The 16,097-nt window shown below is 38.9% G+C and overlaps 2 protein-coding genes across 2 annotated transcripts in view; both read left to right on the forward strand.

Moving 5' to 3' along the window:
• The window catches only part of LOC144066125 (uncharacterized), a 131,655-nt gene that overhangs the window by 76,020 nt on the left and 39,538 nt on the right, over nucleotides 1-16,097 (forward strand). The window lies entirely within an intron of this gene.
• LOC144065501 (uncharacterized) lies at nucleotides 5,881-10,811 on the forward strand. Its single transcript, XM_077588408.1, has one exon. It carries the CDS (start codon nucleotides 5,896-5,898, stop codon nucleotides 8,584-8,586), a length of 2,691 nt encoding a protein of 896 aa, XP_077444534.1. The 5' UTR covers nucleotides 5,881-5,895; the 3' UTR covers nucleotides 8,587-10,811.

Below are 16,097 nucleotides of genomic sequence, written 5' to 3' on the forward strand. Positions count from 1 at the left end.
TCAATTTCACACAAAAACTCAATTCACATATAATAATCCTCTTTTCTCAAAAAGTAAAACCCAGTAAATAAGCTTCCTGTGTTCAATGAGTACTGTTGTGTTCAATAGATTCAGTTTTTCATTGAGTAACTTTAAACTGTACTGTTAGAAAACTACTCTTGTTTCTCTTCAAATCAAACAAATCTTTCTTTCACCTTTTAAGATTTCTGTGAATAAGTGTTGAGTCTAGTGTGGCCGAGCGGCCCAAGGTGCTTGATTAAGCTCGAGTCTCTCAGGGGTGTGGGGTCAAATCCCACCACTGCCAATTGATTATTCTGCCAAATTCTGTCATTGACAACTTCAGACCTATTGGATTACATGTATATACCCCGAGCCTTTACCATGCATGCATGGTGCTCTTGCTTTTCGGATGGAATTTGATTTTAGACATCCTTTAACTGCTTCAATGTTTCTCCATGACAAAGCCTTAATTCTTTACATTCATGTCAAATCCATTCATTCATTTTCTGTACCCTCTGCCTCATTCACATTGAATGTCAGAAAATGATGCTCATAAATAATCATATAATCAATGTAGTTTTAGTTTATGTAGGATAGTTTTTTTACTGAACAGTATTTTCTTGGCTCCTTTTCTGAAGTTTCAGATGAGGAGTTGGGGTACAAGTTACATACATTGATGCAAAACAGAATCATCGTCTTCAACACCACAGTAATCAGTGAAAACATTTGAAGTTTATTTACTAGGTTTCGATTTATGAGAGAGGAGGATTGTGATATGGGAATCGAGTCTGTGTGTGAAATGGGCTTGTGGTATTTTCAAATGGAATGTAGTTTTATTCTATGTCTTTTAAATGTGTGGGTCCTTTTGGTTTGGGGACTTGGATTTTCTCTTTTAGCAATTGGGAAAAACAACTGCAATGTGTCACTGTCAATCATGAGTTACTGAAAATGCACATTTGAAATAAATAAATTGTACTGGAAAATGAAACATTTCTCGAAGGTGTCTATAACCCAAAAGAGACTTTTTAAACAATTTCCAAAACGGGCCGTAATTTGTGACTCATAGTCATGTTTTAGTATACACTTCTGCAATATTGAATACTTAGTGAAAGTATTGATAAATGTCTGATAAACATTCATAATTATTTAGTTACATTTACTAACCGAGTGGTTAGCACGTTGGCCTTACAGTTCCGAGGTCATGGGTTCAAAATACACACAAGAACCCACACAGGTGAAAAACCATAGTCAGGACGAATGTACTGAATGGACGTTTTCCACTTTTAGTCCTATGCGTGTGATTTTATCTAATCCAAGAGTGTTGGCTCAGCAGATTTAGCTCGTCAGTGACGTTAAATGGCGATCTAACAAGAGTAAACACATTATAAGATATTTTCCCATTTAATTTTCGTTCATTTTCACTTTTTGAACTTGTGTTTTCTGTTTATTTTTTAAATACTATCGCCTTTTTTAAATATAAGAAAATGTGAAATGTGAATCTTCATTGCAGGGTTCAAACTTAGTCAGGACCACCGCCTTTTCTCCTGTTCACAACTAACTGGGATAGGCCCCAACAACCACACGACCCCCATGAGGATAAGCAATACAGAAGATGAACAAATGAATCTTTTACACCCTCCTCATGTAATCAAAACGATCCCCTTTTTAACAAAAAATGCGACCATTCCATAAACGTGTAGGCAAATCCAATCATTGTAACAACCAACCGCGTCTACTCGAATGTAAAATAATAAAAACTACCCTCACAAGATATTGCAAGGCTGGCGAACAAGACACAAAGAGCCAATTTTTTAAACTGTCAGACTGAACCCTTATTGTCCCCTAAAATTATAAACGTGTTGTTGATTCGTTTCCTGTCTCTTATGTCTTACACTCTACTGCAGGGGTCCCCAAACTTTTTCCTGTGAGGGCCACATAACTTTTCCCTTCTCTGATGGGGGCCGGTGTCAGTTTGTAACAGAACAATCTCAAACAGGTTGCACAGTTTTTATATGCTTGAATAGTCCGCGATGGTCCCAGGGCTCCGCCCTCACCTGCGATCGTCCAGATGTCTCAGTAACACTCTGCTCGCGCATGCATCGCGCATGCACCGGTGGACCTGCCCACGTGCATCAAAGGGAAACACTCTCCCCGCGCGTGTCACCAAAAAGCAATGCGAAGCCCCGCTTCACTGGGATGATTTGTGGGCTCAATGGGGGTGCAATGAACTAAACACAAGATTAAAACTTCCAAGTCTTCAAGGCCAAATAGGAAAAAAAATCCGATAGCGTCTCTGGTATTGTTCAGAAGGCTGGGCCAAATGTGCTGACGGGCCGTATCCGACCCGCGGGCCGTAGTTTGGTGACCCATGCTCTACTGGGACCATGAAAAAAGTGCTAAATTAGTGAATTTTGCTGGATTCATCTGTTGAAGGCATTTTTTCATTGATAATACGGTTCCAGACTCTGGGTTAAAAGTTCTCTTTATATTTTTTGTCTGAACATTGTCACCTACCGAAAATGTATCTTGATGAAAATATCTGGAAAAACTCAAATCTGGTGCTGTGGTTTTTGCTTGTTTAAACATGTGCTGCTCCCGCTCTGACAAAGAAGTGGGTTGTATTTGAAGGAGTTCTTCAATTGCACAGTCATCACTGACATTAAAGTTCGCTGACCAGAATGTCAGATGGTTGCTGTGTTTGACATAGCTTTCGCGAAAATGTATAAACTACCATTTCAGATGATCATGCTAGATCAAAATGATAGTGCATTTTTTTTAATCTCAGCTATGATTTTGCATTCAAATATTTTTTTTTCTTTGATTGAAGAGTTTTTTTTATTATAGTGAGGTTATGAATTGTTTGAATGCACATCAATATTTAGACCAAGGGATTTCTTTTTATTGAATAATAAGACAATAATTACAAATAGAATCAATGTACCTCCATTAAAGTAGTTTAACAATATACTCGTGATGAAAAAATAATCCAGAATTATCAGAGAAGAGTTATTTTTTCAATGATCCACAAACTGGTTCTTTTTAATTCTGCTGGGCAAAATGCCACCCACCTACTACTTCATGTTTGGCAACTAGCACCTTCTTAGGCTACTGTAGCACCATCTTTGCAGTGATGTGAACGACTGTTGAAGGAAGAGCACTCTGTCTTCCTTCTCGGGTACGATTAATTTCGGATGTGGAAGATGTTGGGTGTCCAAATACAGGCTGGAGGCGAGAAACAGTGACTTCAAAGCTTTTATTACAGAATATTCTGAGCACAGGTGAACCACAGGCAAGGCTGTCGTCCACAAATGCGCCGAGACAGACAATTTACATTCATTCACCTTTATTCTCTCAAGAGGGTGGTACCGAAAGCGAACAGGGATGGGATTTTCCCCTACTTCAGACAGTAAGCTATTTGTTATGAACCGGCAAATAGAAGATAACGACAATGTTGCAAGTCTTCCAGGATAAGCCATTTGTTATGAACCGGCAAATAGAAGATAACGACAATGTTGCAAGTGTTCAAGGACACATCTGGCTACAGGACAGAGCTCTACAAAGGAGAAGCTTGAGACTTATGGAGTCATGACTAGAAACAGGCAAAATACACATTTCAATATGAGACCCACTTCACGACCCAGCTATTTGCAAAGCCCCTCTTTTTAGGCAATGAATCGAATATTTGTCCCAATAATATTGGGACAAATATTCGATATATATATATATATATATATATATATATATATATATATATATATATATATATATATATATATATATATATATATATATATATATATATCAGTGGCAGGCCGTTAGGGCCTTCAAGGCCTTCTCTGCTGGCCTAAGAAATATCTGAATCATATTATATTTTGTCCATCAATACTTATTATTCCAAATGGTCTGTTAGCTTCCTTTCATTGCTTTTCCCCCTAGTTAAACTGCTTCCAGATGTGTGTTTTCATATTGAAGCATTTAACCAATCACATTTCGAGTTGGCAACCCCACAATGATTTTTCATAGGCGTTAGCATTTTGCTGGCTGGGACATGTCATTGCTTTCACAAACTATGATTGGCTAGTAGGCGGGCCAAAGCAGTACCCAGGCAGCCGAGATCGCAAACTCCACAAGTCGTCGAAGAGCTTGTTTATGCTTTAGCTTAGCTTAGCTAGCAGCTATCAAGGGAACAAGTCGACGAAGAACTCGTTGTAGGTTTCCTGGCTATTTTAGCTCAGCATAGCTAGCAGCTATCAAAGTCGCCGCCATCATCAGAATTCACGTGTGGAAATGTCGGCAAGAACACAACTGCCAAAGCTCCAGGAGGAACTTTTTGAGGTCAAACAGGAGCATTCAACTCACGAGCAATCGACAGTTTGCAACATAACGCACGAGAAAGTTGTTCTTCATAGACTAGAAGGTGGGTACACTTTTTATTTCCATATATTCCCTTAAAGGTATTCTATTGACATGACACTATAGTAGCGTACGTACATTTTCATGAATTTGCACTAGCACCATTCGAAGAAAGACGTAATAAATTATATTTCTATTTAAATATAACCACTCTAGGAGGGAACGAATAAGTCTCAACGCGTGTTAATACTTAACAACGGCATTAAACAGTAGCTTTCCTTTTATTGTATCCTTATCACAAACAAACAATGTATTTTTCAAATTACGCAAAGCGCGAGCGCCCCCCAGAGGCGTTCAAGAGTCATCCCTGCTACTCGCCCTCCATTTTTGGCTACATGCTTGAGAGACATAACACTTATTTGCATGCTCTTAATTGAAAATTCAAAAAATAGAGATGTAGATGCACTAAACAACAACGAGAGCAGCCTTCAAACAATGGTGTCAAAGTTGCGGCCCGAGGTCCAAATCTGACCCACTGCTACTCCGTGGTGCGGCCTGCGAAAGTACTTCATATTTAATGCTAAAATTCAAATGCAGCTTATAAATAAACAGAATGTTAACTATCATCAGAGATTATCACTACATCACTGTGCACAGACATTGAGGTATGGTCCTCCAAGGCAAGAGCGCTTCACCTCATAGAACTACCAGTACCATCAGAGGAGGGGATCGAGACCACCTTCGAGCGCAAGAAGGCCGAATACTTGAATCTGGCAGCCGAGTGCCAGAAAATTGTCTGGATATGCACCATCCACCCAGTCGAGGTTTGCTGCCGAGGCTACGTTGGGCTTCTCCCACTGTTTTTAATCCCAACATTCATTCATTCATTTTCTGATATGCTAAATCTTGTGGAGGGGGTGCTGTAGCCTATCCCAGCTGCCTTCGGGCCAGAGGCGAGGAACACCCTGAATCGCTGGCCAGCCAATCGCAGAGCACGAGGAGAAAAACAACCATTCACGCTCACACTCATACCTAGGGGCAATTTAGAGTGTCCAATCAGACTATACCTCTATTTCAATCTCATTAATCCCCCAAATAATAATAAACCCGCTACTGAAAAAAAGATAATGCTTTTTTTAATGCCTCCCCTTGGGGAAAGCATTTTAAAAGAATTAAAATGTAAAACATAAAAGAGAATGTTTACAATGAAAAGGCTCCAAAAAAGATTTGACTAATTTTAAGGAGCTACATCACCAGTGAAGAAACTTTTCTGACCAATAGTGCCATACTTTGAAAAATGCACCTATAAACAGTTTTAAACTCATGTTGCTGTTGACGAGAATACTACAGTAGTAAGTACTGCATTGTGATGAATTGAATGTATGGCGCCCTCTTCCGTTTGGTTTCATTTCTGTGAACAATAAATTTAGTTATGTTATAATTAGAAAATTGTTAATCAATTATCTTTGTATCTTTGCAGGTTTCAGAAATGATCTTGGTGCTGAAATCAAAGAGGAGGAGCCAGAGTTCCCTCAACAACAAATGGGTGACGAGCAACTTCCAATCAAAAGGGAGGAAGATGATTTCACCTGGTCACTTGGTGAGTTCGTGAAGAGGGAAGATGTTCTGGGCGTGGCAAGTGGAGGGGCGGAGCCTGCAAACACCAAAACATGGCCCCTAATTAAAGAGGAGGAGCCAGAGTTCCCTCAAAAACAAATGGGAGAAGAGCAACTTCCAATCAAAAAGGAGGAAGATCATTTCACCTGGTTACCAGGTGAGTCCGTTAAAAGGGATTATCTGGGCGTGGTCAGTGAAGGAGCGGAGCCTGCAAACGCCTCAGCATGGCCCCAAATTAAAGAGGAGGAGCAGCCAGAGTTCCCTCAACAGTGCAAAAGAGAAGAGCAACCTCCAATCAAAAACGAGGAATGTGTCAAATGGTCAACTGGTGAGCCTTTCAAGGGTGAAGATGATCTGGGCGTGGCCAACAGAGGGGCGGAGCTTCTGAACGGCAGCTCTCCAGAAGGATGGCGAGCAGAAAATTTAATTGCTCCTTTATTAGATGGCAATGACTTGCTTTTTGACGATGATGTTGAAGATGTTAAGAAAAATCCCAGTGGCGACAAACTTTGCAAATGCTTTCAGTGTGGGAAAACTTTTGGTAAAAAGTCTTCTTTGAAAACACATATGAGGAGCCACACTGGGGAGAAACCCTTATCATGTACAGTTTGTGGTAAAACATTTACACACAAGGGAAACTTAAATAGACATGCAAGAACCCACACGGGTGAAAAGCCATTTTCGTGTCCAGTTTGTGGTCAAGCATTCACACAAATGGGAAGCTTAGTTTGTCATGCAAGAACCCACACTGGTGAAAAACCATTTGCGTGTTCAGTTTGTGGTCAAACATTCACAGAGAAGGGACCCTTAATTAGTCATGCAAGAACACACACTGGTGAAAAACCATTTGCGTGCTCATTTTGTGATAAAATATTTACAGAGAAGGGAAGCTTAAAAAAACATGTAATAACCCACACTGGTGAAAAACCATTTGCGTGTTCAGTTTGTGGTCAAGCATTCACAGACAAGGGAAACTTAATTAGTCATGTAAGAACACACACAGGTGAAAAGCCATTTTCGTGTTCAGTTTGTGGTCAGACATTTACACAGAAGGGACACTTAAATAGGCACGAAATAATCCACATAGGTGAAAAACAATTTCCGTGCTCAGTTTGTGGTAAAAGATTTACACAGAAGGGAAACTTAAAAATCCACATAAGAACCCACACTGGTGAAAAACCATTTGTGTGTTCAGTTTGTGGTCAAGCATTCATACACAAGGGACACTTAAATAGTCATGCAAGAACCCACACTGGTGAAAAACCATTTGCGTGTTCAGTTTGTGGTCAAGCATTCATACACAAGGGACACTTAAATAGTCATGCAAGAACCCACACAGGTGAAAAACAATTTTCGTGCTCAGTTTGTGGTAAAAGATTTACACAGAAGGGAACCTTAAAAATCCACATAAGAACCCACACTGGTGAAAAACCATTTGTGTGTTCAGTTTGTGGTCAAGCATTCATACACAAGGGAAACTTAAATAGACATGCAAGAACCCACATGGGTGAAAAGCCATTTGCGTGTTCAGTTTGTGGTCAAGCATTCACACACAAGGAAAGCTTAGTTTATCATGCAAGAACCCACACTGGTGAAAAACCATTTGCGTGTTCAGTTTGTTGTCAAGCATTCAAACACAAGGGACACTTAATTAGTCATGTAAGAACACACACAGGTGAAAAGCCATTTTCGTGTTCAGTTTGTGGTCAAGCATTCACACACAAGGAAACCTTAAAAAGGCACACAAGAACCCACACTGGTGAAAAACCATTTGTGTGCTTAGTTTGTGATAAAAGATTTACAGAGAAGGGAAGCTTAAAAAAACATGTAATAACCCACACTGGTGAAAAACCATTTTCGTGTTCAGTTTGTGGTCAAAGATTCACACGGAAGGGACACTTAATTAGTCATGTAAGAACACACACAGGTGAAAAGCCATTTTCGTGTTCAGTTTGTGGTCAAGCATTCACACACAAGGAAACCTTAAAAAGGCACACAAGAACCCACACTGGTGAAAAACCATTTGTGTGCTCAGTTTGTGATAAAAGATTTACAGAGAAGGGAAGCTTAAAAAAACATGTAATAACCCACACTGGTGAAAAACCATTTGCGTGTTCAGTTTGTGGTCAAGCATTCACACACAAGGGAAACTTAATTAGTCATGTAAGAACACACACAGGTGAAAAGCCATTTTCGTGTTCAGTTTGTGGTCAGACATTTACACAGAAGGGACAGTTAAATAAGCACGAAATAATCCACACAGGTGAAAAACAATTTTCGTGCTCAGTTTGTGGTCAGACATTTACACAGAAGGGACACTTAAATAGGCACGAAATAATCCACACAGGTGAAAAACAATTTTCGTGCTCAGTTTGTGGTAAAAGATTTATACAGAAGGGAAACCTAAAAATACACACAAGAACCCACACTGGTGAAAAACCATTTTTGTGTTCAGTTTGTGGTCAAACATTCGCAGATAAGCGAATCTTACGATGCCATATAAGAACCCACACTGGTGAAAAACCCTTTTCTTGCTCGATTTGTGGTCAAGCTTTCTCTCAAACGCACCAGTTAAAAAGCCACACAAAAACCCACACTGATGACCCGCCCAGTTAATGTTCAAACATTTTCACAGAAGGGAACCTGAAAAGAAAACTTAACATCACACGGATGGCATACTTAAAAAGTCATGCAAGAACACACACTGGTGAAAAACCATTTGCGTGCTCAGTTTGTGGTAAAAGATTTACAGAGAAGGGAAGCTTAAAAAACACGTAATAACCCACACTGGTGAAAAACCTTTTTCGGGCTCAGTTTGTAGTCAAACACAGACAAGGAAAGCTTGAAAAGGCACACAAGATTCCACACTGCTGAAAAAACGTTTTCGTGTTCAGATTGCGGTAAAGCCATTTCTCAAAAGCAAGATTTACAAAGACACAAGAACCCACACTGGCAAAAAAAAATCCTGCTCAGTTTGTGGTCGAACATTTTCCCAAAGGAGAAGCTTAAAAGAACACATTAACCCACACTGGAGAACAATGTTTTCCTGTTCAGTCTGGCCACAGATTCGCTGCAACGGCCCAATTAAAAAGCTACACAATTGAATAACCTGAAAAGAAGATTTAACAACCTGCACAGGAGAAAAGCCCTTTTTTGCTCAATTTGTGGCAGGAATATCTTAAAAACACAATTACCCACATTGGTCAGAAACCCTTTTCCTGCTCAGCTTCTTGCCAGAGATTTAGTCGTAAGGATAGACTTTAAAGACGCAAATGTGGTGTGATAAGCAGTGGCCAATGACGGCTTTGCTTGCTTTATCAATTTCTGTATGAAAGATCATTATAATTGCAGTATACAGTGGTACCTCGACATACGATCGTAATCCGTTCTGAGACTGAGATCGTATGAAGAGATTCTCGTAACTTGAGCGGACGTTTCTCATTGAAATGAATGGAAAACAAATTAATTCGTTCCAACCTACTGAAAAAACACCAATAACAGGATATTGGATTGGAAAAAATGTTTTATTTCCTCTAATTCGCCATCTATTAACAAATTAACACATAACTAGTGGTTTAATAGTAATAAAATGTGTTTAATCTAACTAAAATTGGGCAGATTACGCCGACGGGAGACAGAGACGTGTGGGGGGGTGGGGTTCGTTTTTTTTCCACGACAACACACTCGTAAACGGAACAAACAAATTTAAATTGACTTGGATTAATATATACAGACTCAAACATACGTTTAATGTAACTTTACACAATAATGAATTCTAATTTTGTTGTAATCTTTTGTTACCTTCGTTTTCCGGGTTGGCGGTTTGCCACGCCGCCACCCTCACGTTCGCTATCGATGGGCTGTTTGCTGTTGTACTACGTATTCCCTTCAAAATATTCCGAAAATGATTCACACAAATGTCCTCACAATAGGATAACCCACGACCACTTGCCAACGAGAAAAACTGCTCATAAAGACCGTCTCGCAACTCCATCGTTGAAATGGCTCTGGTCGCAGCCGCTTTGAGAGAGCGTTGCGACCAGAAATATTACAAAGAGGGAATTGCGAGCCAGTGCCGCTGATGTTCTTAGGAGCAGCGAACGAGAAGTAATATAATACTCCTCGTATTAGATAATAATAAAAAACAGGAAATGCAACAGCTGAGCTTACCCACGTATTGATTGTGGGTAAAGTTTTATTCTGAGAAAGAGTGCCATTGCCTGTCGGTGTTGTGTGCACGAGTATACTTCATTACCCAGAAAGCCCTCTTTTTCCTGCGCATGCGCGTTGTGCGTTTCCTGGTCTGAATAACTCATTCGGTGCTCGTAGATACACGAAAGATATGCAAAAAAGACAGTGCCATGGCCACCTGGCTTGGCTTCATAACAAAATTTTGATCGCATGACGGGCGAATTATTTGATCGAAATTTCCGTCGTAAGACGAGAATATTGTATGACGAGCGGTCGTATGACGAGGTACCACTAATTGTATTTTGCATTCTGAAAATCTTGTTTACACTTTTTAATGTGTAATATCGATCCACACTATTCAAATACAGTAAAACCTTAAGATACGAGCTAACTGCGGGATCGAGTTTGTATGTCAATTTACTCGTGTCTCAAGTGAATTCTTCCCATAGAAATGAACAAAATACAAATTAATCCGTTTCCATCCTAAAACCCCCCCACCAAAATTGGTTCTAATTAACTACCGACTCACAATTGGGAACCATCTGGTATGCTCATATCTCAAATTTATCTCATATCTCAAGGCAAAAAAATTGCTCAGAATTTTCCTCGTATCTCAAATTTCTCGTATCTCAAATTTCTCGTATGTTGGAACACTTGTATTACTTTTTAATAAAAATGAGTGCCGTTGAAAATTTTATTGACTTCACAATTCTATCCGAAATAGTAGAGCCTAAATTAGGAAATTACAAAGTAAATGATCAATAATGTGATCTAATTAATATGGAAAATGTCCTCACAGTTAAAGACATGCCTAAGAAATTTGAAAAATTGCAGTTTTTGTCTATTGAATTTGCTAGCAAATCCAATAAGAATATTGAGTGTTATTCAAACATTGTACATTTTACTGACAATAATTGATATATTGAATCTAGGATCTAAGAAACATTAGTAGAAATATGGTGTGAAAGACGATGAATTTGCTCAAAATAAATAAGTAGTACAATGTCCTTATACTTTTGTCAAATTATAAGATGAATCACGTTTTTAAACCGATTTAACGTGTCATCTTTTGTGTAGTTCCATTAAAGCTCTTTTTGGTGAAAAATACTTTTTGGGTCTTTTTGTTGACAAAATCAGCCTTCCAAATTCCAAGGTGACAAAAGAGAAGCGTTATTTGCTAAGATTTAAAACTAAGAGGAAAATCAATACATTAATTTGAACAATTGGATAAATTAATATATAAAAGATTGTTTTCTTTCTACAGGTGTGAAAATACGGAAACTTCATGTCTGAAATTAACGGTAAATTGTTTTTATCTTTTTGATGTTGAAGGGGATAATTGGTAGAAATGTAACTGAGTTTTTATTTTATGTGTAACTATTGGAAAAACATTAAGACAGTTTTATTGGAGATGATAGACAAACTACAAAGGGAATGTAATGTTAAATGTTTGCAAAAAACTACTAGATTGGGGTATTATTTGTTTTAAACAACTGTGCGATACACATTATTGAATGAATTTGGAGTTCTTGATTAGCATGCATTTTATGTGGCTTAATTGCTGTAAAGGGTACAGGCTTAATATATTAATCCTTGCGAACAAGGGGGTGGGGGGGGGGGGGGTCAATTGTATTTAAAAATATACATTTATTCATTTCCCAGGCAGGAGAGGTGGTTTTTAAACTCCTTTGAAGAATCCAGCCTGGTTTTCCTTTTGTATTTTTTTTCCTTTTTTTTAGGTTACACAGTCTTTCTATTGTTTTGGAATCAAGTCGACCTTCTTATGGTTACTTGTGAGAAGTAAGTAAAGTTTGTATATGGAGGAAGCCAGTCTAGCTATGTATTACAGTACAGTAGTACCTCGACATACGAGTGCCCCGACATATGAGCAATTTGAGATACGAGTAAAATTTCGAGCAAATATTTATCTTGAGATATGAGACGAATTTTGATATACGAGCATACAGCGGACCCGAGAGGCTGCTCATAAGTACATCATGGGCACTGTTTTTCCCGTCGCAAGTCCCTCGTGTAATGCCTCTACAAGCACTGTGTTTTTTTTTCCGTTAGTCAGTGCGAATGGCGGATCGATCGCTAATACGAGAGGAGTATACTAATTCTCATTGGCAAGTGGTCCTGCGTTATCCTATTGTGAGGACATTTTTGTGCATCGTTTTGGGAATATTTTGAAGGGAAGACAAAATCAAACAACAGTCGATATTGAATGAAAGTCAGTTTGGAGGCGGGGCAAATAGAGCCAACCCGGGAGAAGAAAGGTATCAAATGTCAAACTAAATTAGAATTAAGTTTAGTGTTAGGTTCGATTAAACTTATTTTTGAGTGTGTCTGCAACGTAATCTAAGTTCATTTAAGTTTGTTTATGTTATGTTACGAGCGTCTTGCCGTGCAAAAAGTCTCTCCGTCTAATTTTGGTACTATTATACACATTTTAGTACTATTAAACCACTAGTTATTTGTGACTTTGTTAAAAGATGTCGAATTAGAACAAATAAATGTTTTTCCAATCCAATATCCAGTTTTTGGTCTTTTTTCAGAGGCTTGGAACGAATTAATTTGTTTTTAGTTCATTTCTATGGGAAATGTTGATTTGAGATACGGGTAAATCGACATACGCGTTCAGTCCCGGAAGGCATTAAGCTCGTAGTCTCCCTATGTCTCTTATGACTTAACAGTTAAGTCATAAGAGACGTAGGGAGACTGTCTTCTTGTGGAAATTATTGGTATTGCCACCACGGGGAGTATCTTTTTTCTTTCTTAATGACATAATAAAAAAAATTAAAGGACTGATTTGAATCATGTTTCAGCAATTTCCTGTATTTTCAAACAAGATTCATGTCTTATTTAAATTGATTAATGTGATTTTTCAGTTTTAAAATGAGTTTAAAATAAAAGCAAAATGGACTGCTGAAGCCCAGGGTTGATTCAGGGACCTTAGAATCTTCAGTTTAACAGTCTCCCATCTGAGCTACTTCAGCTGGCAGAGTCTGCTCAAAACCTCAACTGCAGATTGACTATTGGCCTAATTGTACTATAAGAGCTCGAGTTGTTCCTTTTTGTTGCAAGTATTTTTCAGTCCTGTTTGTATTCAATTCATTGATGTATTTCCTTGTCAGCTGATTGGAAATTGGTTCCTTTATCAGAATACATCTCTGTTACGTGTCCTCTTCTGGCAAGAAATCTTCTGATTGCGTTGAGCCGAGCATCAGTGTCATGGGAAGACAACACTTCCAATGAATCCATTCAGTCATCATGGGTCCCGCGTATCTTCGTAATGGGTTGTTGGAGCATGTACTTGCGGACTTTAGACAAAAGGCAGACTCCACCCTAGACTGGTTAACAGACTGGCTTAGGGCACACAGAGAGATAGACAATCATTTCCACTCACAATCATACTACCATCAGGAATCGAGCCCACAACTCCCCACATTGTAGTCAGGTGAGTGAACCAACACACCATCAGGCAGTCTCCAATTAACTTTGTGTATTCCAAATGTATTGTTCTTATCGCAAGGCATGCGAAGTTTACGCAGTGGTGGACTGTCAGGGCCTGCAAGGCCTTCTCTGCTGGCCTAAAAAATCTGAATCGCAGACTGATGTTAATTATGTTTTGTCTATGAATACTTAATAAATAATTCCAAATTGTCTGTCAGGTTCCTTTTATTGCCCATCCCCTGGTTGCGCTGCTTCCAGATGTGTGTTTTCATATTTAAGCATCTAACCAATCATGAATAAGGACAACCTTATTCCAGCCAATACGACCTAGAGTAAAAGTAACACTAATATAAAATGAAAGAAAATCAGCACACCTAAATCAGAAACTACCACTCCACACATTTTGGGTAAAAACCGGGAAAACAACATTGGTTTTGTACCTAAAAATGAAACAAATTCTTCGAAAAATATTGGGTCTTGTAGGTCATGTGACACACATTGGTCCAATCAGAATTGCGGCTTCCAGCAGTAAGGCAACTCACCTGTACTTAATAACAATACGTAAAGTCATTCATTTCAAATTCACTCTGTTGCGTTATTTTCTCAAATACAAAGGAAGAAGAAACTTGAAGTTTCTATTTGGATTTCTAAGACTTTGACGTAAATTAATATTTGGTGTTATCCTGGGGACACCATGTCCTAATAATATGAGGTGTATTCCAACCTATTATGGATAAGTTCGTTCAGTCCACCTGATCCATGGTGTACCAGTGAGTACAATACCCCAAATCGGCAAGGTTGATGAATATAAGCCTGAAAATGAGCCGTGGACCACATATATCTAGCGGTTGGAGCAGTTCCTTGATGCTAACGACATCGACCCAGAGAAGTATGTAGCCGTGTAGCTTAGCGTATTGGGAGCTACCACATACGGACATTTGAGGAACTTGGTCCAACCGGACAAGCCCAAAGATAAATCTTTCGACGACAATGTGAGGATCTTGAAAGAACATTTTGAGCCAAAGCCAATATTGGTCGCAGAAAGATTCCGCTTTAACAAATGTAATCAAAAGAGGAATCAAACTCGGGCACAGTATGTAGCAGAACTAAAGCAACAAGCAGCAAATTGTGAGTTTGGCACAAATTTGGATTCGGCACTGCGAGACAGGTTCGTGAGTGCACTCAAAAAATGAAATGTGCCAAAGAAGATTGCTTTCTGAGGCAGAACAAGAAGAGTTTTCCATCATGACAGTCAGTAGTGATAATGATGAGCTATACAGGGCTACATTCACTATTGATGGGGTGTCTCTTGACATGGAAATAGACAATGGAGCAGCAAGAAGTCATTTCACAAGCAACCTATAGCAGAATGTTTGCACATTTGCCTTGACAGCCCGCAAAGGTGAAGCTTAAAGCTTACAATGGGGGCAGCATTCAGGTTTCTGGACAGTTCATGACCAAAGTAAAATTTGAGGATCAAGAAGTGGAAATGCCACTGTTAGTCGTGAAGGGAAAGGGAGCATCCCTCTGTGGAAGAAACTGGCTCAGACAGTTTAATCTGAACTGGAAATGCATCAAATACGTATGGGAATGTGACAAAGCAAACTGTTAAAGACATTTTGGACTGTTAGACGATAAGTTTTGGCATCTGACTCCAACGTTTGTCTATCTGAAACTATGGCTTATCGACCTAACAATAGTGCATGTTTAGCATCGGGAGAGAAGACCAGGATTACTCCACAGATGATTTATTCCTGACAAGTAGATCTAATACAGAGCTCTGGGTCTCGGGTCCCTAACACAAACAGCTGTGCGTCTTCGTGACCATCGAGAGACAACACCCAAACCGAGTTGCCCAGTTTTCATAACACAAATATGAATAACACATTAACTGATTAAAGGTATGATGTTGACCGGTCCACGACGGTCTCGAGGGTTCCACCCTCTCTTGGGATTTTCCAGTTGCCTCTGTATCAGTTGGCCTTGGCCATCAGTAATCAACCTCAAAAGAATATCTTGTACTGAAAGCTTCCTTTATTCCTTGTGCAAGCATTAATATAAGGGAACATTCTGTTTGCGTGCGTCATCAACCTGAAAACATGTGTTTAATCATACAGTAGTAATATATAAAAATAAAGCCTTATGTTTTGTTGCAATGATTCATCTGTAATAAAATATATGATTAAAATATGTCGTAGTCTTCATTATATATAACCATTGATAAAAAAAAAAAAATTGATGGCTTGAAACTTGTCATTGATTGTCCATTGCTTTCACCTGTGTGTCACCCAACTATTTTTCCATGTCTCATTAACCCATGTCTGTGTATTTATTCTTGTGTTCTACCTCTTTTGGTTCTTTTTTGTAATTTTTGATTCAGGGCTTATATGTTCTCAGTTTGCTTTTGGTGTTTTTAATTACCTAAAACCTTTTGATATACCAAGGATTGTATTGACACACTGTGTCGGCACTGTATTGAAACC

This window comes from Stigmatopora argus, chromosome 20, assembly GCF_051989625.1.
Source record: "Stigmatopora argus isolate UIUO_Sarg chromosome 20, RoL_Sarg_1.0, whole genome shotgun sequence".
NCBI classification, from domain to species: domain Eukaryota; kingdom Metazoa; phylum Chordata; class Actinopteri; order Syngnathiformes; family Syngnathidae; genus Stigmatopora; species Stigmatopora argus.